At 38.7% G+C, this 27,486-nt stretch overlaps 2 protein-coding genes across 4 annotated transcripts in view; one reads left to right on the top strand and one right to left on the bottom strand.

Annotated features, from left to right (window-relative positions):
- fancl (FA complementation group L) overlaps positions 1–618 on the top strand; it is a 31,772-nt gene extending 31,154 nt beyond the window's left edge. Inside the window, exon 14 of the mRNA XM_049481427.1 lies at positions 11–618. Coding sequence (XP_049337384.1) covers positions 11–46 — 36 coding nt within the window. The 3' untranslated portion in view covers positions 47–618. The remainder of the gene's footprint in view (positions 1–10) is intronic.
- On the bottom strand, positions 135–22,378 carry vrk2 (VRK serine/threonine kinase 2). Of its 3 annotated transcripts, none has more exons than XM_049481426.1 (13): positions 21,795–22,378; positions 20,683–20,747; positions 19,446–19,515; positions 18,760–18,847; positions 18,557–18,665; positions 17,905–17,997; positions 16,332–16,464; positions 11,869–11,989; positions 10,480–10,538; positions 5,350–5,510; positions 1,054–1,206; positions 809–937; positions 135–539 (listed from the first exon to the last, which is right to left on the bottom strand). In XM_049481426.1, exons 1-13 carry the CDS (start codon positions 21,919–21,921, stop codon positions 135–137), a joined length of 1,713 nt encoding a protein of 570 aa, XP_049337383.1. In that variant the 5' UTR covers positions 21,922–22,378. The 3 variants fall into 3 exon arrangements, with proteins under 3 accessions (XP_049337383.1, XP_049337381.1, XP_049337382.1); XM_049481424.1 differs by having other exon boundaries at positions 770–937; positions 21,795–22,377; XM_049481425.1 differs by having other exon boundaries at positions 770–937; positions 5,350–5,507; positions 21,795–22,377.
- Positions 22,379–27,486: the final 5,108 nt, after the last annotated feature.

Here is a 27,486-nt window from a genome sequence, read left to right as displayed (position 1 = left end):
CTCTTCTCAGCCCATTACCGTGAAAATGGATGTTCAAAAATCATAACCTGCACAAAGTGAATCTACAGTATTTCAGTGCTAAGGCAATGCTGAAGTGTTTGATCTTGGAATATTAGTGTAAAACAACGCCATGTTTAAAAAAACTCTGCCAGCATAATGAGAAGCACAGCAACGACAATGCCTGCATACATTTTGCGGCTCCAGTGTGTACGGTTTATGTTTTGTGCGTTATTGCAGTTACTGTGATTGTGCCTGTACCAGTCATCTCTACCATCATAATCACTCCTACTCCATTGCTGTCCATCATTCTCCCAGTCGACTTCCTCCCAGAAGGTATGATTCTGGTTCTTCCAGTAGCCCTCGTCACTGGGTCTTCTTGCGCTGTAGTCATCATATGAGTGACCGTTTCTTCCCCAGTGGTCAGGGACATCTGTGTTATACTTCGGGCGAAGAATTTGGTCCCTCTGTCGTCTTCTCGTGGGCAGCCAGGCCTCATCCTCATCCTCATCTGTTCTCCTGGTTGTAGACACTGGAGCCAACTTGTTTTTCCCACCAAAATAAATATATAGTATTTTCCATCTCAGTGTTATTAGTAGTGTTCATACAACAAAAAATAAATAAATGTAAATTAATTTGTGTTTGATTTATTTGTGATTTATTTGTGTCAGTGTAATCACACTGTACATGTTTAAATATTATTTAAAAACTAGTTTTTTTGTGTTTAAAATTATTTGACTTAGTAGTGTTGTTGATGAGTGGCATGCATTACTTGTTCATGTTTTTGTCTCTGTCTCTGTTGTCTTCCTACTTGTGCTTTGGGACGGACACTTGACATCAAATGGTCATCATAGTCCTCGTCATAGTCTTCATCACTGCAGTTTGCTACAGGTTTAGATTTGGTTGTTTTTTTAGCTGTTGACACAGCTTTCCATGGTTCCTGCATTAAAAAGTTAGCAATAATGATTAAGCAGAACATATGTATCAGATTATTATTTATGTGAATAAAGAAGAACCTTTTTTATTTTTTACGAGTACAAAAAAAAGGAAAAACACCTGCTCTATGGTCTTTCCTGCCTCTCCTGGGGCTCTGTAGCGAACTCTGGCTGGTATTGATTTCACTTTAGCCACGTTCCCATCTTCATCTCCATTGATCGGTTCTGGTCTGGTTGGTGATCTCGCTGAAGACTTGGCTTGACTGCCATTCTTCTATAGAGAAGAGCATGAGAACAGACACTTTAGAATATTGCATATGAAGTAATCGTGTAAGAAAATATTTATATATTTTGCTCTGCAATACTGCATCTGTTTTCAATTATACAGCATTGATATTTTCATTTTTAATTTACATATAAGGTGGGTGGCAGACCTGATTGTACAAAAAGTAAATCTTTTATACTCACATTTCATAAAATACGACTGTTTTCCTTAAGTTAAGCAATAATACATAAGTAAGTCCTATAACGTGTAATGTTGGCACTGCTGTTCTGTGGTTGTAGAAGCTAATCCTTATATATGATCTACATGTTTACTAGGGGTGTCACGATTCTCTAAATCCTCGATTCGATTTCATTTTCGATTTGAGGGTCACGATTCGATTCGATTCTCGATTTTCTTGTTTTTTTCTTGTTATTATTTTATGCCTCATAAAATTTAAATAATATATTTATTATTATTATTATTATTATAAATATTATTATTATTATTTATTAAGATATATATGGTAATGCCATCTAGTGACTTTTTTTGGTAGCAACAGTGTGCACTATTAAAACAAGCAGTTTATCAGAGCTGTGTGTGGATGGCTGGTGAAACTGCTCATTACATGAAGCTGCAGTTCTTCATCCAACCACTAGCAGCAGCAGCACAAGCCCCGCTCTCTTCACTCAGTCACTACTTCAGTACAGCCCAGCCACGGGCTACAGAGCTCAGCCAGTCCGTTTTTACTGTTTCTGTAAACAAATAAAGGTTTTAACCCCACTAAGCGGATAATACAGCTCACTACAGTTCATCTTTCAGCCCAAGCAGCTAACAGCAGCAGGTTAGAACAGCCGACACGGAGTCACTGCTCGGATTACATTATAAACAGGTCAGTTAGCGCGCTGCTAACCTCAGGATGTTTATAACTACGGAGTTTAGTGGACACACCACGGCCGCCAGGTAAGTCTTTTAAAGGCTACTGAAGACTATTAAAGGCTATTAGAGTGTAACCCCTGGCTCCCAGGGGTTACAAGAGGTTATTGAAAGCATTATTGGGGGGCAGAAATCAGTACAGGCTGGTTAGATAAGTGATGTGGGTATTGTCTTATAAATATTTACACATAACTTATATCTCTCCTGAAAAGCTTTTATTTTAGTCAGAAACACGCTTGTGTTTACTTTATCTGAGAGAAAGATGTTTTTTTAATTCAATGGAAAGCAACAGGTGTAGTCAATTATAAGTTTAAGATTTTTAATCCACCTCACTGTGATCTATAGTCAGTGTTCTCAAGTCACACTGACACACGCATTTCAGCGAGTTCACACGCTCTCACCTGCGCGCACCCACCCCTCCGTTAGATACAGATACAAAACCTGCGCGCCCAACCCCCGCCCCCCCTCCCCCGTTGGACAGATAAAAACAGTGATCACACTCCCGCCGACTGCGCTCATGCAGTGGCTATCTCTATTTAAATGAATAGGATGCGCTGTGTTGGTGCCGCGCCATTTGCGTAGCGCGCTGCGCTATTTGCGTAGCGCGCGCGGGAGGGATCGTCGATCCTCTTTTTGACTTCGATACTCGAGATCGTGACCTCATTTCGATTCGATTTCGATAAAATATCGAGATCGTGACACCCCTAATGTTTACCAAAGTTAGCCTCGGGGGGGAATGACTACACACTGATGGTGAGTGCATTTTGCGTGTGTCCTCCAGTTTCTGACAAATAGTTTGTCCAGTGCTATGACGTGTAATATTAGCACAGGAGGCAGCAGGCCGAGTGCCGCAGCAGTGCCTATATTACACGTTATAGCACGAACTTTGAGTGTATTATTGCGATTATACCACAACTCCATTATAGCTGTTTATTAAAAGATTTTAAATTAAAAAGGATGAAAAAATACGATCTAGATATATAGATACTTTATTTATCCCGAAGGAAATTTAGGAACGATCTGTTTGGTTATAAACACTCCGCAAGTTTAAATAGATCCATTGCTGCGCTGTTTGGCTTGTAAGTGCTGCATCGTTGCTAGGTTTCCTGTAAAGTAATGCATAGAGAGCTTCAGTTACAGTGCATGACGGACTGATAACGGCGCTCATGGAACGCCTCTAAGCAAATTACATTGCAAGGTTGGAAATAACTGTAGTATAATTGAATTTAAACAACTGCAATAGATTGCCTGGCTTATAGTATCACAATATACTGCTATATATTGACTCCCTATTAACCCCTATATCGTGATATGTATCATATTGCCAGGTTCTCTCCAAACCCCGGCCCTGAAATGAAGCTACTCAAGTTGAAAGAAATTAGTATAAACTGGAACTCTGATAACTGCATGAGCCCTTGCTCTTGTCTGTGAGCTCTCCCTCTCCTTTGTGCTCTCACCCTGACCTGGATCCTGAGAGTAGAGGACCTCTCCTGATTAATGATACTCAGTGCTCTCCCTGAGGTGGCAACACTCCAAACTAAATTTGGCCACAGATCACTGCTGAGGTCAGGTGTAGGCAAAATAAACTCTGCGAGCGTTGGAGTAGCGTTAGAAGCCGCATACCTCTCCTGGCCTGACTCTCGTACAGGAGAGTCGAGACACGAGGGTGACATTGATGGTGTTGTTTTAAATTTTATTCAAAGGAACTGGAGCTTGACCCTCCAGAAGGAGATGAACAGAAAGCACTAAGAAAATATTACTACAAAGAAAAGGAGGGATTCAAATCTTAATGCCCATAGTGTTGACACTGATCTTTTCCATCTGTGCAAGAGGTTTGGCCAAGGTCAGAAAGAGACGGAACCTCTTTCACTGCCTCCATGCATTCCACTGTGAGGATTCTCAGAGTGTGTGCCAAGAGAACAATATAGTGCACGCAGGAATTTACCTGAAATGTGTCAATGGCCGAAACTTGTTCATTGCAGAAGAAAGGGCAAGGATAGAAGACATTCAGCAATGATGTCTACAAAATCAAGTCCTTTTAAAGCACCGCAATCTTTTTATTTTATGTTACCAGCCTCCCATGCCTTACCTCTCTAACCTACACTGTACTCATCACCACTTTAAATAACATGTTCATAATAAATTAATTCCAATTTATAACAAGATTCGTATCCTCTCTATTTTATCAATTCAAAGCTCTCGATAATACAAATGCCAGTCACCAAATCAAGTGACAACCTGTCTGAGAAGTGGCTTTGATACTGTGATATAAGAAAATACAAGGAGCCATTACATTTCATCCTCAATGTTGACTATTTACCAGCACTTCTCAAGCTTCAACATCTTTTTTTTTACGCCTAGATCAAACCGCTGGACACTTCTACATGGAAATGAGAAGCAAAGAAAAAAAAAATCCACTGTAATTCTAACTGCTGATCTCTTGGCCTCAGTAAAATGTGTGTATTCAATAGCTTCAAATTGGTCTGCTTGTGCTTTCATAGAGTTCAGTGGTTCAAGTTAGCTGTGATCGGTGGGAAAGTGATTCATACAGAATGAAGGCCTCCACTCCAGACCTCTTGACAGGCAATAAGCCCTTCGGCAAGGTCAGCAGAGGTTAACCTATGACACCCGGTCAAGATTCACCGCCTCATTTATCCGTGCAGATGGAAAAAAGCACCATTCTCGCTTCTTCCCACCATAATTCTGCATCTCAAAGAGTTGTGGGGGGTGTAACAATTTGAAGAAGATATGTTTTGAGCTGTTCAATCTGTAACAACATACACTGTACATATATGCTGAAATCAAATCTTCAACATGTATGCAATTACCATAAATTCTGAGGCTTTAATTAAATGGCTCTCTCACACACTAATGACGCGGCAGTGTAAGAAGGAGCTCCGAGCTGAAGGCGGCTTTAGACAGCTCTGAGACTGTCACCACTCTGTAAATCTCCACTCTCCTCCACTCTACCTCCGTGGCAGCTAGTGTGCCTGTGCTGCCTGCTGGATTCTGTGCTGCGCTGTGCTGCTCAGAGCAGGAGTGGGAGTTAGCTTGCACGGGAAGAGGTCAGTGGAGGGTTCTCAAACCTGAGCATCTCCTTCTTTCTCCCAGACAGATAAATCTGCCGCAGCCCACAGACTGCTCTACATGCTCCAGCCCTTGCTCATATGGTCCCCATTAAGGCAGGAGCACTTGCAGGCCAAAGCATTTCACACTCACCCTGTTCGTGGCAGGCCTGGCTGTCTCCACTGCTCTCGGCCTGGAGAGGTCCAGGGGGCCCCACGGCCCAGACCCTATCAGGACCTTCCTCAGGGCCTGGTAGTCTGGCCTGTCTTTGTATCCAAGATCTCTCACGCCAAGAAAGAACCTGGCCACTTCTGCTGAGGAGGAATTCAAAAAAGAAAAAAGTAAGCTGGAGAGGACGTTATGGATTTCAAGCTTCTAGATTTAAACTTGTTAATAATCAAATTTATAGTAATAGCAAACAAAAATTTTACTTTGAATTATTTATTCCTACATATTTAACCCGTGGGCTGAGGTTGTTATGATGTCCATATTTTTTAAGACCTTAACATTTGTGGAAGACATGAAATGGAGCATGTTAAAGACACATCATGACTCCTCTCATCAGACAGCTTGAGAAAGTGTCCAAGTTGTGGAGGGTTATCTTGTGTGGGCATTTACAATTCCTCGATTCACAGTGCAATGTGTGTATCAGGAATACATCACAAATCATTACCCCCAACAGTGGACAGCGCAGTCGGCAATGATCCTGGCCGGTGGTATCTGAGTAGGGTTGCCCATGCAAGCTGGCATGAAATCACATCCATGTTCAATGCAAGAGGTCCCACATGCATATCCCACAGGTCAGTGCAGCATTCTTTGGCTTCCATGGGACATGCCAAAAGTCACTGGGCATCAGTGATGTCAGTAACGCGTTACTCTAATCTGAGCTTTTTTTTTTTTTTTTCAGTAACGAGTAATTGATGCATTAATATTTCTAATCCAGTAATCAGATTAAAGTTACTTATCTTAATCAATGTGCATTACTTTTTTGTCATTTTCCTCAGTAAAACGATTTTGTAGCACCCGGCAGGACGTGCTGAAATGTATGTAATGTATTCTGGGAATTGTAGTGTGGGTGTGTAGTCGCCTACGTGCTGCAGCAGAACATTAAGTTCTCCCTCATTTTTGTTGTAGCACGGCCACGTTTTTTTTTTTTTTTTTGGGGGGGGGGGGGTGTCATGACCAAGCAGGCTCCAATAAATGCCCAGTACTTTGCTGTAACCCTGCTTCTGCTCATCTTTCCCCTGGAACAGAACCAAAGTTTAGAACTTTTTAGAACGGGTGGAAGGAAAAGTTCTAGCCCATGGAGGTATGGTGGAAACTAGCTCCTCTGAGTATCCCGACCACAGTCGAGAGGCAGTAATCAGGATAAAGGAACACAGTCGTCAATGGTTGCTGTTTGCCGCAACCACACCAAAATAAAACAGGCTAGTGAGCTAACAGGCTAACATACACACTCACACAGCGAGCCCCCCTCTCTCGCCACCCCTCACACATACACTCACACATTGAGTTTGTATCATTTAAAGATATATCAAGGTTGGTGATACTTTTAAAATAAAGTAATCCGCAAAGTAACTTAGTTACTTTTTCAAAGTAACTATGCCATCACTGCTTGGGCATAATACCAGTTCATGTCTCATGATATATGGCTAGGGTTGCAACGGTATGAGATTTTCACGGTATGATAACCGTCTCGGAAAATACCGCGGTATCACGGTATCACAGTTTGTTACATATATTATTAAACTGACCCTTAAAGAAATTACAACAAAGTTTTTTTGTTCAATTAACTATTTATTGTAGAAACTACACCATCAGGTGAAGGAAACCATGTTTTTCCACTACTCTTAAGGGCATTAAGAGTGTATATATATATAAAAAAAGTTGGTATATAACCAGATACTGCAGAAAGAGGGGATTTATTTCTGACATGATCCTCACAATAGAGATTTCTATTTTAAGGCTTTCACACCTTAAAACCTTCAACATATGAAAAACAGGCACGTCAGAATTTGAAAATTAACGCATGTAAATGAATGGCGTCTTTCACATCCAGTCCGGCCAGGACCTTTACACGGACACGTGAATCCATCGTAGCACGCACTTCACGCCTGTACCTGCGTGCCCGAATTTCGGATAACTCAGCGCTTTTGCGGGCGCTCACCGCATGGGTTGTGCACGACTACAAAGAAGTTTTATTTAGGTTATTTAGGTAAAATTATAAACTGAACACATACTTTGCGCTGCACAGCGGGGTGGTTTTCGAAGATGGGAGAACAGGTTTGATGTATTTCCTCCTTTAGCTGTGACTTTACGGCCACATTGATTACAAGCTTGTTGATTACAAGATTACAAGTCTGTTTTCAGGCTGTTTGAATGAGCGAAATATGATCAGAATTATGTTAATTAACACTAACATAGAAGCATAGAACTATTATTTAATAAAAATGATTTTTAAGAACAGCTAAACACAGTGCGGAGAAGTTCACGTGCGAGAGAGAGAGACACAGAGAGAGAGAGAGATTTGCGTGTTCTGATATGAGCTACTCACAGGTAAAGGTTCTCTTTTATCTCCTCGTGCTCATTTTAGTCCAATTCATAATTCTGCAGTTTCTCAGTGTTTTCTGTCGTATTTTGCGGCTAGCGCGAGCGCTTACAACTAACACCGCGGACCGCGAGGTGCAGCCGCGCTGCCGCTGTTATGCCGAATCCGACTCCCTGCTCAATCCGACTCCCGCTTCGCGGACAGAATCGGCACAACACCTCCCGCTGTAGAACTGCGGGAGTGAAAACAGCGCTTATAAATAAGTTAGTTAAGTTTCACTTTCAGTTTTCGTTATTTGGTTCGTTTTCATTAACAATAATAATTGGTTACTTAGCATTAACATTGTGATTATCACACCAGAGCTTTATTTAAAAATAAAATATATAATTAAAAAACAGATGCCTACATCTCAGACTATTTTCTAGAGCCCAACCCGACCCGGCCCGAGGAATGTGGTGGGAAATCTCGGCCCGAACGGACCCGATCTCGGGTCGGGCCTCGGGTCAGGTCTGGTTCGGGCAGAGAATCTAAGCTCTAGTCTGATGCACTTTCTGCCATTCTCACCGCTGTGTGCTGAGTAGCTGAAGCGGAGCAGAGTTGCGCATGCGCGGGTGACTTTCTCCGCTGGCTTGCGTTTTACCGGTAATAAGCAAACACACACGGTATGATAACCGTGCATTTTAATACCACGGTATACCGTGAAACCGGTTACCGCTGCAACCCTATATATGGCATTTAAGTTCATATACATTCTTGAGTAGAATAGATTTTATTTTTGACACTACAATGTTTATTTTAAAATACGTCAGTGCAGCCCCACCCCCAGTCATATTAAAGAACTTTTCCCTGTCGCTGTTTGATGACACAGCTGTGTGTAAACAAGGTAATTACACGATAAACTACAGCTTGCAAAAATAGTTCCTCCATGTGATTCTCTAGGCAGTAATATGACTGTCAACAGCTCTAACTGTCAAATTATTAATATGCCTTATAATGACAGAACGTCTGACACTCATGATTAGTGAGTATGACATTGATGAAGATATTTAACGCAACACAGTCATCTCTGCAACCAACACGACTCAGAATAAGGGAAAGCGATATTTCAGTATACACTGACATGGTCTCTAAGGACTATTTCTATATCCCATGGATGGTAAAGAACATTGCCATTACTGACCTGTAAGATACACAGGTGGGGCCTTCTACATTGAATGTGAACAAGGACGAAATTAAACCAGAAAAAAAAGTCTGATACCCGCTATCTGACTACGATCAAACTCCAAGACAACTTGAGCATGCTGCCCAATGTTCAACCTTAATCATAAGATTTTACAGGTGTAGATGTTCATAGAGCTAATCCATGACTTCTGGCATTTCACTGTACTGTATTTTTCACACTATAAGGCACACCGTATTATAAGACGTACTATATCAATAAATAAACGTCTATTTTCATATGGATGGATGGATGCTTAATTGATCCCCAAAGGGAAATTCAGGGAAACAGGCGCACTAGATTATAAGGCACATTTTAAGAGACACAATAAGGAACTTCTAAGTCAGCAGGTCTCGCCACTGGGTGGTGGTCGTGGTGGTAGGGGGGTAGCTAGCTAAGTTAAGTACAGCTAAGTCAAACGAACGCTGGATGTTAATCTACGCAGATTTCTCTCCTAAAAACTGATTATTTAGGTGAGTAAAGCGCTTCCGTTTATTTACAGAAAGCTTAGATTTCCAATTTTTTCCAGGCTGGAGCATTAGCATTAGCAGCTAACTGCTCCAGGAGTGCTAGCTAGGGTTAGGAGCAAGCTACAGGCCGATAATATTTCCTCACCTTTGAACGGGGAAATAGAGGTTAGCGGCTAATGGATGAACTGAAACTCCTGTATAACGCTGCACTTCAGCGGAGTGGCTTTACTGCTCCTTACAATCTGACTGGTAAAATTAAATAATTTTAAATGCATTATAGTGCGAAAAATACAGTATATCTGAACAATTTCTCCAGTTTAGTTTTCTCCGGTTTGTGCATGCAATCGGGAGGCTGCTGGATGTTTTCAATAAGAGTCAATGAGGCCAAGGCTTGCTGGGTCACGTTTAAGTTAATTTCACTATGCGAATGTAAAGCTTAAGACAAAGTTTAAAATGTGGGTTGGTGATGCAAAGTATAAGAGGACCCCAATAAACACATTTAAAGATGTAAATCCATGAAACCCCATTTCTATTGCCTCTTGCCTAGGGCCCCAAAATCCCTAAGCCCACCTCCGATCACACCAACAAACAGACCTTGACAAGAACACAACAGTCAATGAGCCCCACTATTCAAACATGCACACAAATGTGCATCTAATACGGCTACTTTCCCTTCTTCACTGTAATAAATAAGCTGCCTGCAGCACTAGGCCAGTATGCAGCATCTTTGTGGCAGTCTAACTGAATGTATATCACATGCACGGCATTGATGCATGTTGGAAGCCTTATCTCTCTGGTCCAGCTGCAGCCAGCCTCTCAAGGTTGGGGGAATAGGACCTCATCATAATCATAGATCACAAAGCCTCTATTCAGGAGACATGCATGCCCTCTCGCTCGGCGCGAGGGGTAAAGATAATGCAGAGCTGCTATGGTCTGCTGATGGAAGAGAGGCAGGGTGGCTCAGTCTCTCAGCCACCCCCTTGTTGATCATAGAGTGTCACAAGTGTATGTGCCGAACACTTACTTTCCCTCTCCTTCTTACTTACCTGTAGTGGAGCTGGAGGAAGACATTCGGAGAACTGAGTCTGGCAGGTCAGCAATCAGCCTGTAGGGTCAACAGAGAATAGAGAGGGGTTAGCCAATAATTATGTGTGCAATAGCTGGTGTTTTCCCCAGCAGGAGAACTGGACAATACTTCAGTGTCAATATAGGGCTCTGGAAAAAAAATTAAGAGACCACTTTTCTGAATCAGTTTCTCTGATTTTTCTATTTATAGGCTTATGTTTGAGTAAAATGAACATTTTTGTTTTATTCTATAAACTACGGATAACATTTCTCCCAAAGTCCAAGTAAAATGTATTTGAAGCTCATTTAAAGAATTTATTTGCAGACAATGAGAAACGGCTGAAAAAAACAAAACAAAAAAGACGCAGAGCTTTCAGACCTCAAATAATGCAAAAAAAAAAAAAAAGTTTATATTCATAAAGTTTTAAGAGTTCAGAAATCAATATTTGATGGAATAACCCTGGTTTTTAATCACAGCTTTCATGCATCTGGGCATGTTCTCCCTCCACCAGTCTTACACACTGCTTTTGGATAACTTTATGCCACTCAAAACTGCAAACATTCAAGCAGTTCAGCTTGGTTTGATGGCTGTGATGGATGTTCCAGATCAAAAAAAAAAACAACATTTTTAAGTGGCCTGTTTTTTTTGTTTTTTTTTTTCCCCCAGCGCTGGCACTGTATATCGTGATATCGAATGTTTCAATAATGCTGATATGTTTTTTTCCCCCAGATATTTCAATATACATTATTCACAGCTTTCTGGCTTACGTTCATTAAGTTCATGATGCAACACATGAATTAGTTAATTATTATATGAGAGGTTTGCAGTTAGAAACATTCACAGTAGTTATTCTGTGACTTTTATATTGTTCATATCGATATCAGAATTATATTTAATGAACTAAAATGAAGCTAAAATAGATTCTGATATAAATGTTTGGCCATAAACAGTCATGCTCAAGCCATACGTTCAAATGAGACACTGTTGACCAGCTCCTCTATGTCACAGACTGAACTGCACCATCACTGAGAGCCTAATATTGGTAATACAACAACCCTTGCCAACTATATATATATATATATATATATATATATATAGTATATATCTTTCCATTCCATTTGCTCAAATACAACGTGCCTCTCAAAAGTTACATCTTAAAAATGAGAGGGAAAAGGCATTCAGGCAATAAAGTTCTCCATATCGCTTGCCAACTACACCTCTGATACTTGACCAAGGCAGTTCAGGGAATACTTTGGGTTGAATAACCACAGACAGCTGTCAGCCTCTGATCAGCAGCCATTACACACAGTAGAGTGCTGTTTTTGGGCCTGTGGTGGGCTGGAGGAGGGGGTAGGGGGAGGTTGCGTACTTGGCCTTGGCCTCCTGGACCTGCGTTGGATTCCTAAGCACTGAGAGCCAGGGCAGAGTTCCGCACTGCCAATGGAGCAGGCAGTAGCCCAGCACCTCCAGGTCCCCTCGTCTGGATGAGGCTGCAAGGGGGAGAAGAGAGAGAGAGAGAGAGTGGGGAGGAGCATGAAGTGAGAAAGTAAGGAGATAAATAAAAGAGGGGAGGGGAGGATTGGTGGGATAAGGAGAATAAGAGAGAGATGAATACCTGGCGGGAAGGCGAGTTTAAAAAGAATCTTTTGATTAAATGGCCTGTCCATTGGCCACTGAAATATGCCCTTATGAAAAAGACAGAGAGGGGAATACTGATAGAGGAGTATTTTGTTTTTTCAGCTGGTGCTCTGGCCTGTCTCATAGACAAACAGGGCCCATCTGAGAGAGGCTAGGAAGAGTTGGAAGATGGGGTCAGTTTACTCCCCCTGCCCACTTACCCCACACACACACACACACATATATATATATATATATATATATATATATATATATATATATATATATATATATATATATATACACACACACACACACACACACCTTTAAATCCTCCCCCCCCTTTCTCAGACTCGTCTGGCCTGGCGGCTCGTCCCAGGAACCCGATACTCACGGCCTCTGACATGATCCAGACAGCCCATGGCCCGGCCCGACACTTTCTCCGCCAGAGAGCCAGGCAGTAAAACAAAGAAATAAATGTCTGAGGCCAAATTGTTCCCACATGTTACTGGATTCCGTGGGGTCTGCGCTGGCCTTAAGAGGAGACCCACAGATCAGTGTGTGTGTGCGCGCGCGAGTGTGTGTGTCCGCGAGCATAGGGTGTCCTACACCCCAACCTCAGCTGCAGCACATTACACAACTGCCATCTAGTGTAAACACACTTCTTCACACACATAAACAGAAAAAAAAAAAGAATTTCACTGGCCATTTCTTTCCCACTTCTGAACTCGAAGAGAGAGGAACTTCGGATATCTTTCATTACCTATTATCATTATTTATTGTCCTGGACTGACATGTGATTGGCATCTGTGTTTATCCTGACAATGCTTACACAGAAAAAAAACATGAAGGATCAATGAAAATTTACAATGAAATAGCATTAAAGTTCTATGTAAACCACAAAACTTTAATGCTTAGGTGACACATCCCACATATGCTATACAAGTAATCCATTCACATATTGTGGTAACAATAGCCCAGTGCAGTGCCTGCACTGCACTGAGCTGAGCTTCACTAAACTAGATCACTTTAAACAGATAGATATGTTAACGTTTTATGTATAGATTGTATACACAGATTAAAATATAAAATAAAAATAAAGGACTGATATCACTGCAAAAAAATGCAGTGTCTTTACTGTTCAAATATTTTAATAGAATAGAGATTCATACATTTATTCAATATACATACAGTTCAAGTGGCATCATTATGATATACACGTCTAGAATAATGCTATCTATCATTCTATCATACGAATCATCGCCCCCTGTAATTCACGGTAAATTGAGGTTTTTCTCCTGTCTTGGTCAAATGTGAGTTAACATCATATTAAGCAGGTCCCTTCATGAAAAACTCCAGCTTGATTTCATCAATAAGGGTAAATTAAAGCACACAGTCTGTTCGTGCCTGGAGAGTTTATCAACTCAATACTGTAACTGCAGTCCATCTCCTGAGAAATTACCTATTGACTGCCTTCATCAAAGGGGAAAATCTCGGCCTAAATCCATGGCCGCCATTGATCTCGCCATGCCCATTAGGCGCTCTTGCCCGTTAGCCAATCTCACAGCCAGGCCCAACAGGCCAGCGCATTTATAGTTTTCCTGCTTCTCTAACACTGCAATTTAACAAACGCAAAATTAGTTTTGCCTCAAAAGTCTTGATACAAGGTAGTGACTGACCTTGGATGGGGAAAAAAAACATTATTAGTAACAAATACAGCGGATATTCTTTCTGAACCATGCAGGCCTTGGCACAGAGACACTGGCCTTAAGTGCGTAAAATACAGCACTTACGCTATTAGCACTTTATCTGCCTTCCTGAGAGGGGGAAGGGGGCTGGCTGGGCAGGTCTGACACCGATTCAGTTTTATAAAATGAGGATCCACGAGAACGTTGCATTCCAGGCCAGACACAACACCTTCCATCAATGCGAGGCTGTTGTTCATAATTATGGCCCATTGTTATTCAAATTACCTAAAGTGCTGTGTCAAACTCTTGAACCTCTCCTTCTGAATTTCAGCCATTTCTCTTCAACCCTACAGGTGATAATTAGGCCTTTAGCACAGAGTTCAGCGGGAAGCAGAGAGCCTGTCTCCGCGCTCCTCACCATGGTAACACATCAACATCTACACGGGGTGCCAGGGGCCACAAGGAAAGGAACACTCCACAATCTGCATTCATCTACGGGGGCGACTCGACGCTAACGACCTACACAACAGCTGTCAGTTTCCGCAGCCTAGACCAGTAGACGTCCACTACTGTGGCATCGGTTCAGCTCGCAGGCAAGCAGGCAGGCAGGCTCATCATGACAGTGGCGAAACGAGTCACTTCTGTATGACTTTCAGAAGAGGTTAGCAAGCGAACTTAGGTCAGAGCGTAGGCAATCTTCTGCAGCTCTCATTACTTAATACTTAATGCTCTTCTGTTAGCATGACCCAGGAACACAGCACAATGCCTTATGCAGGAAGATTTATGCACCGTGGGTGCCTATACATCTAAGCAGCAGGGAAATGGAATGAGGACCATATGTAAAACCCTGCACACGAGCACACGAGCAAGTTAACAAACTGCAGTAGGACCACGAGGACAGACCTTTGTCTGAACCTCAACGTGATTTACTTTGATACTTATCAAACGTCATGTATTTCCACTCAACACCGTAACTACTAGGGATCAAGAACGTCTCGTTTCTGAAGAAGAATACTTTGTACTCATTATTTGATGTAGCCATGTTCCAGTTTATACGATCTTCTAGACATATTTGACATGATTTATGAAGAAAACAGGCACACTTTTGTACATGGATATACTTAGGCCTGTCACGATAATTATGGTTTGACCTCAATCATTTTTGCAGACATTGACATTGCCCGTTGTGTTTTCTGGTATGTTTACATGAGAATGAACATTAGCAATGTTAAAGCCATTTTTGCTGCCTAAAATACTATAACTGCCAACTTTTGATAAGTACAATGAATTGCTATAAAAAAACATACATCTCCCAAAATAATTAGTATTAATAAAAATACACTGCTCTTTAAAGAGTCTTATTGCATTATTATGTTGTCTTAAAATTACAATAATATAATAATATAATTTTTGGCGATTTTTTTTTTTTTTTAGCATTTTACATAAAAAACAGTGGATCTCAAACTGTGGTACGTGTACCACTGGTGGTATTTAAAGCACACCTAGGTGGTACGCCACCAAATAAATGTTTTTTAAGATAGAGTCAGATAAAAAAAAAAACAATATATATCTAAAATGATCATAATTGTCCCCAAATGTCATGAACTTCAAAAATGAAAGTCTTTTTGGTAGCATTTCTATTGGATTTTGGAGTATAAATTTAGATAAAAATTAATTTATTGTGCTTCACATTAACATCAGGATATACATGATGCATCACATTTTTTTGTCCATATCGTTCACCCCTAGTTTGCTTTCATATTTTTCTTTTGGATGAAGTGTAGATGGTACTTTGAGTGTTTAGTTTGAGTGTGGGAGGTACATGGTTTAAAATGTTTGAAAACCACTGGTTTACACTATGCACAAACACATCTCTGGTAATGAAATATATTACATTTGACAGCTTACTCAGCAATAAATATTAGTTACTATCTTGTTTTTCACATACTTCAAAGAATGACAGCACAAAAAACATGGCTATTAGCAAGCTTATTCCTGGCATAGATTCAGTATTGAACCTCTGTAATGTCGGCACTATTTTGCAGTGGAGGTTATTGGCTTTGAGTCCCAGTCTAACAAAACATCAAAGCTTTAATTAATGGTTAATGCATACAAGATGCAGGTTATGACTTCAACTATTTAGGGAATTGTTGAATTAAGTCTGGCCAGGTAGACATGGACTGAGCGATCAATATCCAATAAAAAGACTGTATGCAATTTACAAGTTAATGTGTTTCCAATATCTTGACCTAGAGTTAAGAGCATGATATGCTGGGAGGAATCTATATGCACTGGCCTTGCTTCAGGGAGAACTGCACACATCACAGATTCATGCAAATATTACAACAGAAGAGGAAAAAAAAAAGCTCAAATCTTAGTCTTCTTATAATGGACAGCCTTTTAAAAGAAGGAAAGCCACATCAATTGAAGCAGTTCAAGACATTTACAGATAATTGTGAGTAATTCACATCCAGCGCTCTCAGTGCAGCCTCAGCATGAAGAAAAGAATGCATGAATTCAGCTTTACCTACGCCTTTGTGTGCATCAATGCTTGTATACTCAATGGTGCCATTGTGTCCTTTCTTTGGGTTCTCTCTGTACTCTTTATGCTCTCCCTTTGGACAGTATCTGTATGACAGACCATAGTCAGCCAAGTATACCTGTAACAAATAATAGGAAAGAAATAATAGGTCAATCTCTGGTCCTGGAAACCACCCGAGAGATTTCAGACATGAGGCAATGTTTTGGATTTGATTCTCAAATCAGATCTTTTGAGATGACTGTTGGCACTGTTATTTGCAAATGATCAGATCTAGGGGTGTAACGGACATGTATTCTTTATGAACTGTCACAGTTTGGGGGTCACAGTTTGGTTTGAAACATGTAAAAACCAATGAACGTAATGAATATCAAAAGTTCACAAGCAAGTTGCACATTGAACCTTTAGCTGTAGGTATTTGCTTTTAGCAACTTGCAACTAGCTTAGCCTTCCACGCTAACTGTAGCTCTTAGTGCATGGGTCTGTTTGGCGAGTGGGAACCCAGCATAGTTTGGTTAGAGAAAAAACTTTCAGTACACAGGAGCTAAATGACCCAACTAATTATTTTACTACTATTAGACAGCATTATCCACACATACCAATATGTTTAGAAAGTGCATACAAAAAAAAGTCTTACAATAGTAATTTTAAGTAATGACAAATGTGTTACACTGCTCCTACATGCACACATTTTGTTTTATCTTAAATTTGCATTTGCATACCAGATGTTATTCTTTACGAACTGTCACAGTTTGGGGGTCACAGTTCGGTTTGCAACATGTGAAAACCAATGAACGTCCAAAGATCCATTTGTCCAGAGAAAAGAGTACTCAGCATTGTTTGGTTAGAGAAAACACTTAAGTCTTTACAATAGTCATTTTAAGATCATGACAAATGTGTTACACTGCTCCTAAATGCACACATTTTGCTTTATCTTAGATTTGCATTTGCATACCAGAGGTTATTCAGTTTTGTATTGCGCTTTGTCTCTGCATATTAATAGATATACATAGGTATTTATGTTAGAATTTTAAAAACACAAGGAATGTTTTTTTTTCCAGTCTGTGACCATTCATAAACATAAAAGAGTGTAATACAAAATATGATATTTGAGTTCTGTTCATATAATCAAGTTACTAAAGTTGAGACTATGCAGAATGCCAGCTTTTGCAAGGTCTTTTCCTCTTTTTTTCTGAGAATTTAGCTTGAGCTTTGTTTAAATATAGACTGCAATAAACAAATTATAACACTCCTCATATTGCACAACTATTTATAATAAGCTAAAGAGCTGCTTTTCAGACTACTTAAAAATATGAGCCATGTCAGAGTGCACATTCCCAATTAACAGATATTTTAAAACCATTAAAAAAAAATAGTTTTTTTTTTTTTTTTTTTTGGAGCCTGAACACCTACATAACAGGTCAAACATATGCTTTAAAATCATGCAGCCCTAAAATGTACGCTAAAAATCCAGAGAGTCTTATATAGTATGTAATAGTATCAGTCTTATAAAATCTATTTCGATTTCTGGACAGACTAATATAAACAAGAATGGACTAACCTTTCCAGGGTCTCTGTGGCCCAGTAAGAGATTGGCACCCTTAATGTCAGCGTGGACGTATTCGCTGTCATGAATATATTCCAGCACGTCCAGCTGTTGGGGGCAAAGTGACAGAGGCTAAGGTTAACAGATGAATAATTTAACCAGCTCATAATGACCCTCCGTAATGACTGCTGACAGAAGGCAGGTATGCCAACAGTGTTTAGGGTGGACTCAAAGGCTATTCAATAGGTCATCTCCAAGATTATTTAATGTTATAATGAAAATGTTAATAGTGCTTAGCCTTAATGGCTTGTTGATTGAGTAATAATGTACTTTCAAACTAATTTTGTATATAGATGCTAGTGTCATAGTGATCTTCATCAATTTCATTAAAAATAAATAATAATAATAATAATTGTTTGACACAATCTGAATATTTAAATTATCAGAATATTATCTGAATAATATTACCCACCCATAAATTAAAAGATTTCAGATTATTGGAATTAATGTAGAAATACAATACTATACATTACTATAAAAATGCATACTGGGCAAGAGATAATGATTAAAAAGGCACAATAAACACAAACTAAGCTTGAAAATTACAAGTAACATTTTTATTATTTCGCATTAAACCAAGTCAATCCAGGTACTGCAGATGACTCACCATGAGGCAACCTAACTGCAACACAGTCTGCTTCCTCAGTTGTCCACCATTTTCCACAATCACCTTCTGCAAATCAGTACCCAGCCGGTCCATCACCATGAACCTGTACCTATAACCATAAAAAACAGCTTATTAAAAGTGCCTACAGCTCTCCACCACTAAAAAGATTAGTACCAGTATAAAGACAACAATCTGAATTGTACCTTATTCCATTGAACTCAGAGTGTCCAGAGCCCCAGTAAGTTGGAATACCCAAAAAATCAAGTCCTCTGCTTTTCTTCCAGGTTTTAACTAAAATATTGAAATAAATACTGATCAATAAGCATTAAAAAGATTTGAGATCAGAGTGAAATTATTTGGCTTCACTGAAGCAAACTGACACACACATGCAGGCACACACACACTCACACACACACACACACACACACAACAAAACTCCTATCTAGCCGTGAGGGAAATCTGTCCTGACTGGCGTTGCACCAGACTGACAGGTGGCCAAGGGCCCTTTGGAGAAAGCAGCATCTTTATCTGTAATTTGGTCACTCTCTCTGAATTAGAGCTAAAACAAGCTGGGATTGCACTAACGACCACAGAGGTGCATGTTTGCTTTGACTTATTAATTCATCCAGCCAGGCTAATTTACATCCACAGCCTCTTCATCAGTGACATGTACTCCAAGTGTGAGAACTCTCAGATGAAGACAAGTGGTCTGCAGCACTTTATTTAATGCCGCTCTTAAGAGTGCATTTCTTCCTTCTTGCATTTTACTACAGAATAAGTGATGGATTTACTATATATTTATGATATTCTATAATATAACATAAGACATGTAAAACAGTGAATACAAAAACAATGTTGTATTAGGCACATAACAGATATATGCACTCACTATTGTCCAGTTTTGCTGCTCTTTGATAAAACTTCAGCTCTGAAAATAATGGTCCATTTTCATAAAATTCCTAAAGGTAAAAAAAATTATGAGACAATTAATTGCAATTTTTTTTTTTACTATTATCACTCTTAAATATATTTTATTTTTACTATCACCACATTTTAAATTAAAAGAACATAAAACAATGAGTGATCCGCACATACTTAAAGATATAAGACAGTGATCAAGGGAAACGGTGAATGCAAAAAAAAAAAAAAAATGCATATCATCGCTGTCCAATAAAATAAGTATCTCCATTTTTGTAGATTTTTAGTTTACTACATGATTTGAACACACAAACTGTCCTTACACTGTGTTAAAATGTCTTGATCACCAATAAAAAATCTCCAAAATTATCTGTAAAAAACTATTTTTTACATTGACTTCCATTAAAAGTTAAGAAGGTTTTATCTGTCTGCTGTAAAGTAGCTGTTTTGGAGATACATGGCTTTCATTAGACAGCGACAATATGTACTGTATATTCTCTTGTGTTTACTAAATGAGATGTCCTTTGTTACCAAATGGAGTTATGTAATAACTAAAGCTCTAAGGAACAGCCACACCCAAAGCTCCTTCTCCTTACCATATAACTTCCTATAAATATCTACTTTCCATTTCATGTGAAAGGGTGTGGATCAAAACTCTTATGTCTCCAATATCAGTCTTTCCCTGTCTTGCCCTGTACTTTTGTAAGTCCCCTGCTCCCAACATGCCTAATCATACTAATCTGCTCATTAACAGCCCTCAGCTGAGTTAAGGTGGTGTGTTAAATTAGGGGAAAAAAAACATTAAAATGTTGAGGTCAGTGCCCACAGGAAAAAATAATCTAAAAGGAGATCTTAATATCTGTATGGTTTCTTCTAAACAACAATGAGATCAGATGGAAAGATAAAGGAGACTTTGGAATATGTGTACTGATGCCCAAATAAGTCTCCTGAGATAAAGACCTCAGTAATCTCACGTGTCTCCTTTTGAGGTTTTCTACAGTTTGCAATGGGTTTGGGGTAGTGGTGGTTACTTATTTAGAGCAATTACAAGGTTGTGGGTTCAAAACACATGTTATCGTCAAAGATCAGAAATGATGTGAAATAATGTACAACAAGAACCAGGGATTAGAAGCACTGTTTTAAATGTCTCTTGCATCTATTTGAGCATACAAAGTTAATCTTACACAGATTACAAACAATGTACTTACAACTTTAATCACAAAGTCAGTATTTTCTGGTATAGGTGCATTCATGTGCTTCCCACACTCTGAAGCTGTGGGATGATAATAATAAGAAGAGAAAGATGTACAGTATAATGAACCACACATAAACTTCAAGGTCATACTGTGTTACTGGCATTACATGTAATTATGGTGAGGTCTTACTGTTACCAAACAGACATGGGGATTTCCATTATCAACAAGCCTAAAGTACCTACAAGTAACTATATACACTCTGGAATACTGATAATACTGCAATACAGCAATACAGCAATAGCCTTGCAATAGCCTTGATTTTTTTTATAAACTCTGTTGAACTAAAACTACACTTAAACATAACTAGATTATCTAGTTAGCTTTAAGGAATATGATTCAAAATAAAATAAAATTAGATTAATTGTCACATCAGTTTAGCACAAGAGTAAAGTCCCTCAGAACCAGCTTCACTTCTTCTCTTCTCTTAGATATATATTTGAATAAAATGAACTTTGGTGTTTTATTCTATAAACTATGGACAACATTTCTCCCAATTTCCAAATTTTCCAAATATTGTCATTTAGAGCATCTATTTGCAGAGAATGCAGAGCTTTTAGACCTCAAATAATGCAAAGAAAACAAGTTCATATTCATAAAGTTTTAAGAGTTCAGAAATCAATATTTGGTGGAATAACCCCGTTTTTATGCATCGTGGCATGTTCTCCTCCACCAGGCTTTCACACTGCTTTTGGATAATTTATGCCATTTATGGTGGAACAATTCAAACAGTTCAGCTTGGTTTGATGGCTTGTGATCATCCATCTTCCTCTTGATTATATTGCAGAAAGAAACTCCTCATTTTAAGTGGTCTCTTTTATTTTTTCAGAGCTGTAAATAAAAAATAGCTAGAATAGGAGACAATTACACTATAGGTACAGAGCTAACCTAGTTATATTAACTAACTGCACAGTTTAAAGGTAGCTACAATCATCCTAGCTACAATTAAAAAGCCATGCCTTTCTAATCAGTTGTTTTTGGTAGCCAGCATTTCCAGGTGGTATCCATGTTTATGGCAGCTTATAAACATATGTGTATATACTGAAATAATGAAATATCACTGTTACCCAGATAAATCAGTCCGAATCCACCTCTGCCAATGATTTTGCCAAGACGCCATTCCCTCTTTTCAGTGTCTCTCAAAATACAGCCTTCAGGCAGTTCGGCAGGCAGCTGCTTCCTTCTAGGAGCCATTTCCAAAACTAGCCTAAACTTTTATTATCCAACTGACCTCCTTTACTGTCTAACTAAACTCTTACTGTGTGTTTAAACACGTCTGTTAGCTAAGTTAGCTAGATAAACACATCGGAGAGTTAACCTCCGTTAAGCTGGACTCCACACATACAAATCAAAACGGACGAACAGAAGCAAAACCGAAACATCACTTATTAACCAGAGCAGCTAGGTTAGGTTAGCACAGAGTTGCTAAGTAACCCTAGACCCTAGTTATTTTACAAAACCGAAACGCTTTTGTTGCGAAAGCTACCAATTCCCCCTTTAAACTCAGCCTCAACATGTAACCCAAACTTCGCAAATCTCATATAAAACGTATAAAATCCTAAGAACAATCATTTCCCTCAGTCTGTCAGACAGCTAACCGCCTGAGCCTCTTCAAACTTCCTCAGACTCAGACACTCCCGCTGAGCCGAACTCCAACCAATTGCGAGCACTCAGAGGCGGGATCTCATGTTCAACAGCCAATCACTACACTTATAAGGCGGGCGCTATCACAACAACAAGGAATACTATAGGCTTAGGGCACATCATTCACTTTAGTTAAGCCACTCAGATTATTCTGGAAGAAGGAGTGCACGTGCTGCGTCTTGTTTATATATACAGCTCTGGAAAAAAATTGAGGACTCTTCGAAATAATCTTTTTTTTTTACGGATTTTGCCGTTTATATGTATATGTTTGAGTAAAATTTAAAATTAACACTGTTTTATTCTATAAACTACACACAACATTTCTCCCAAATTCCAAAAATTTAGAACATTTATTTGCAGAAAAAAAGAAATATCTGAAATAACAAAAAGGTGCAGAGCTTTCAGACCTCAAATAATGCAAATAAAACAAGTTCATATTTGTAAAGTTTTAAGAGTTCAGAATTAATATTTGGTGGAATAACACTGGTTTATAATCATGCATCTTGGCATGTTCTTCTTCACCAGTCTTACACACTGCTTTTGGATAACTTTATGTCACTCCTGGTGCAAAAATTCAAGCTGTTCAGCTTGGTTTGAGGACTTGTGATCACCCATCTTCCACTTGATTATATTCCAGATGTTTTAAATTTGGTCAAATCAAAGAAACTCATAATTTTTAGGTGGTCTCTTATTTTTTTCAGAGCTGTATATTTTTTTTATTCCATTTCTTCACTGTAAAATTGATTTTCTTGATTCATTTAATGTGCCATATAGCAACAAGCTTTTAGTACATTTTACATAGCTATATCATGCTGGTACAAGTTGCTTTAAAATAACTTTTTTTTTTAAAGAAGGCATCAAACCTGCACAGATTCTGAAAAAAAGATAAGCTTTTATTAACCCACAGCAGGGAAATTAAATTTCCCCAAACCCACCTAGCTCATATTCCACCCACGTGAGACACACATGAGAATACCTACCAGAATAAAACATTGTTCAGGTATTGTTGGGTGGTTCTGGTACAGTATGTACATATGGTCAGTACCTACTAAAAGTGGTACAAGAAAGGACAGCTAATGAAAAGGTGACAGGGTTATGGGCAGACTAGATTTATTGAGACGTTTTATCAAGACCTTGGGTGCTCATGACCCTGTCACTGGTTTACTTGATGCTCTGACATAAATGTCTAGCCATCACATTTTGACAACTTACAGAACTTGAATGATCTGCTGCTAATGCCTAGGTGTCTGATACTGCAGGACACAATGATTTGGCAAAATGGCACAATGCTAACTCAGTTATTTTAATGTTATGGCTGATCAGTGTTCATGTTATTTTTCTTGGCATGGCAAAAACAACAAATTTAAAACCGTCTATTTGAATAATGTATTTTTCATATGTTTAATGTAAAAAAAGTCTTTTAGAAATGATGCGTTTTTTCAAGATATGTTGGCCCATTTAATCAACACTCACAAAAAAGTTATACTTTTACAAGCCTGTTGCACTAGTTGGAATACACATGCATGGAATACCTGAAAAATGAACACATTTGGGCTTTGGTTGGGTTGTAGGGTACATCTCTCTGACTCTCCGCTAGTCCAGAGAGCAGTGACACCAATCTTGAGGGGCCATGCCACCATTTTCCATAAATGCCCCTTGTGATGGAGATGGCATAATTGTTGTAATTAGGGAGAACAGCTCAGGGTGGCATTGCGGTGACCCACCCCAGCCCAGGTCCATATGGTCTGAAATAGATAATGACTCTGTTAATGTGCTATGTCCATCAGTAATACATACTCAATATGGATTGCAAGCAGGCAGGCTGTTATTTTCACCATGGCCATCTAGAGTTGACAGATGAGGTCTGTTACAACCGTCTTGACAGCTCAGTATGTTCTCTCTCTCTCTGTCTCTCACTCTTTCTCTCTCTCACTCTCTCTCTCTTAGTCTCTCACTCTCTCTCACCCACACACATACACCTGAAAATATGTACCCTTGTACATATTTGACTATTGGTCGTTGTAGCATTTGTTTAAATCAACCAATCCAAAGCAGGCCAATTAATTGTAAAGTGATTTTGGGAGTTTATAAAATGCGTAGTATCCCTGTATATGCTCAAATGTGTATGCGGTAAGCCTGGATGATATATCTCAATATGATTCAGAGATATGGCTATATGATATGATACAATGTGACGAAACCTTAAGAAAGAATAAAAATTATTTTTAATGCTAAAGTATTAACATTTATTTGTAATACTGCACTGGATTATGTTTAAAATATGGCAAATAAAGTAAATAAAGTCATCAAGGCGCTACTTTAGTTCAGAAGTTTCTACGCCATAATTTGTACAAGACTGTACTTTTTGAGTGTCATCTGCCTGGAAAACAAATGTCCTTCTTTTCCATCCTTTTGTACAATAGTTTTTAAAAATAAATCACATTCAGGTAATAACTCACAACTCACAGCTGTGATAATACAACATGAACATCTCTGGAAAAAAATAAGAGACCACTTAAAAATGATGAGTTTCTTTGATTTTACCAAATTGAAAACCGCTGGAATATAATCAAGCGGAAGATGGATGATCACAAGCCATCAAACCAAGCTGAACTGCTTGATTTTTTGACCTGAAGTGACATAAAGTAATCCAAAAGCAGTGTGTAAGACTGGTGGAGGAGAACATGCTAAGATGCTTGAAAACTGTGATTAAAAACCACCAGGATTATTCCACCAAATATTGATTTCTGAACTCTTAAAACTTTATGAATATTAGCTTGTTTTCTTTGCATTGTTTGCGGTCTGAAAGCACTGCATCTTTTTTGTTATTTCAGATATTTCTCATTTTCTGCAAATAAATGCTCTAAATGACCATTTTTCAATTGGAATTTGAAAGAAATGTTCTCTGTATTTTATAGAAGGAAACACCAATGTTCATTTTACTCAAAAATATACCTATAAATAGCAAAAAAAATCAGAGAAACTGATTCAGAAACTGAAGTGGTCTCTTAATATTTCCCAGAGCTGTATATTATACAAAATGGTTTAAAAATATTAATATTATTGACAATATATTGCCCAGCTCTAGAACTAGGATTGTTTTGCTCTGTTTTAAAAGATGTTGTTTTTTCACTGGCCCTTCCTGCAACGACTATATTCACACAAATATTCCTTTACTGCACTAAAAACACTTGCTGGAAGTGTTCGGCAAATATTCCCTGCAATGCGCATGGAATTATACCTTTCTTACCATTCAGACCCTAAGGCATTGCCCGTAAAGCTCTGCGTTGTTGCACTTTAAAAGCAAGATTATTCCAGCCTGCATATTTTCCTGCTGATTATAGAAGTTATTATCCAAAAGAAGCGCATTAGGAGTCCATATGAACATATTCCAGCTTCTACGCTACATTCCAATTACAAACCATTTTGCTCAGAGGATTCTTCTGTCTTCACTACATTATTGAGGCTTCAGACCAGTTATTGTTATAAGATGCATGGCTATTCCAAATACACGTAATGTGAATCTAATGACTTGTAATGACTGACTGTTTTGCCTTTTTATGGAGGGCAGTGAGATGCTAATAAAGCTGGGGTCTGCTCCAGGGAGCGAGCAGGCTCTGACCAGGATTTACATTAGGGCCTTAATGTCTCTAAAGCCTGGGGCTAAATTGAAATTGAGAACTACAAACTAAACATCGTTTAGGATTATGGTATATCTTACGGTACCAATCTCTCCAAAGGTTACTGAGCAATATGTGTCGTACACATATATGAATTTTGTAGTGTTTTAGCAGGTTTATTAACATCCCACTTGAGAAGTTATGATTTGATTAGATATGTTAGTGCAGGATTTGTTTTTAAAAAGGGTGCGTTATTGAGAATAATAAATAATAAAGGCAAAATACCCTTTTTTGTGACTTATTACGCCATCATATATTAGACTATTTTTTTGTAATAAGTAATGGATTTTTTTTTTTACATTTTGAACCTTTTCTGGTGGTCGATTGGTCCTGAAATGTTTCCACAGTGTAAAGGCTGCTGCTGTCTAAAAAAAAAAATTGTATGACAATAATCATGGATGATAGTCAATATTTTTTATTGTGTACACATTATATACACACGTATACTCCAACATGGTTTATCTGTTAAACAAAAAAAAAAAAAAACATAAATAAGAGAAAATAACGTAAATACATTCTTAGAATGAATCAATTTTAACAAATTAGTTAAACTACTTTTCTTATATTTTCCTTTTTACAATATATAGAGCAGTAACAGTACAGATTTTTGGTGGGAACCATTTCATTTTTTTAACAATGATTTCTTTTATTTACAAAATGTTGGCCTTCTACATTTTGAGTGAGGATTAGATGAACCATTTATTAAAGACCTGCCTATGGTGTTGTTGTATGTGGATACTATACTGTAAAATGAACTGTGATAGAATCAGACAATAATAAAAAAAAAACTGTGTGGAATAGGGCAGCACTCTACACTGTGACTCATTACTGTGACTCATATTCACATACTTTAGTATCACATCTTTCGGTTCTGGCACTGTTGCGTGGCCGTAACAAGCAACATTTGAAACTGAACAATCCAGTTCCCAGCATGTCACCTGAGTATTGATTTCACCTGTACACCTTACTATATATACCCATGTACTTTATTTACTCACAGCCAAGTATTTCACCTGGTTCAGTCCATCTTTACTATAGTTTATTAAGCCCATCTTGTTTTTTGCTGTTCCCTCTGATACTGCCTTGCAATGTTTTGACCCTGCTTGTTTTTGACCGCATTTTTGGATTACCACTTTGTCAGTTTTGTCAGTTATCAGACCTTTTTGCTACTTTGCACCTGTGTCATATTGCCTGTCCTGTCCTGGCCCATTTGTGACATTCAGAGATGTTAATGACCTACAGCCCTGTCCCAATTCTCACCCTAATCCACTCAGTATGACTGTTATAGCTGACATCAATAGATTATTAAAAGTGTGGTATAATTAGTACGTCCCTGGCGTTTTTGTATTGAAATCAATGTGAAAGATTTGATTGGGTCACTGGATCTGCTTTTTTTAGGAATATTAATCTTTCTAGTTTAGATCAAGTGTCCAGG

This window comes from Astyanax mexicanus, chromosome 7 (assembly GCF_023375975.1).
Source record: "Astyanax mexicanus isolate ESR-SI-001 chromosome 7, AstMex3_surface, whole genome shotgun sequence".
NCBI lineage: Eukaryota > Metazoa > Chordata > Actinopteri > Characiformes > Acestrorhamphidae > Astyanax > Astyanax mexicanus.
Note: the sequence above shows the minus strand (reverse complement) of the source record. Positions and strands in the feature narration are given on the sequence as shown.

Coding starts and splice junctions, on each gene's coding strand:
- vrk2 (XM_049481424.1), bottom strand. CDS start 21,921: ATGGCTCCTAGAAGGAAGCAGCTGCCTGCCGAACTGCCTGAAGGCTGT. Junction 20,748..21,794: donor ATTCGGACTGATTTATCTGG/GTAACAGTGATA, acceptor ATCATCCCACAG/CTTCAGAGTGTGGGAAGCAC. Junction 18,666..18,759: donor TCTGAGTTCAATGGAATAAG/GTACAATTCAGA, acceptor TTATGGTTATAG/GTACAGGTTCATGGTGATGG.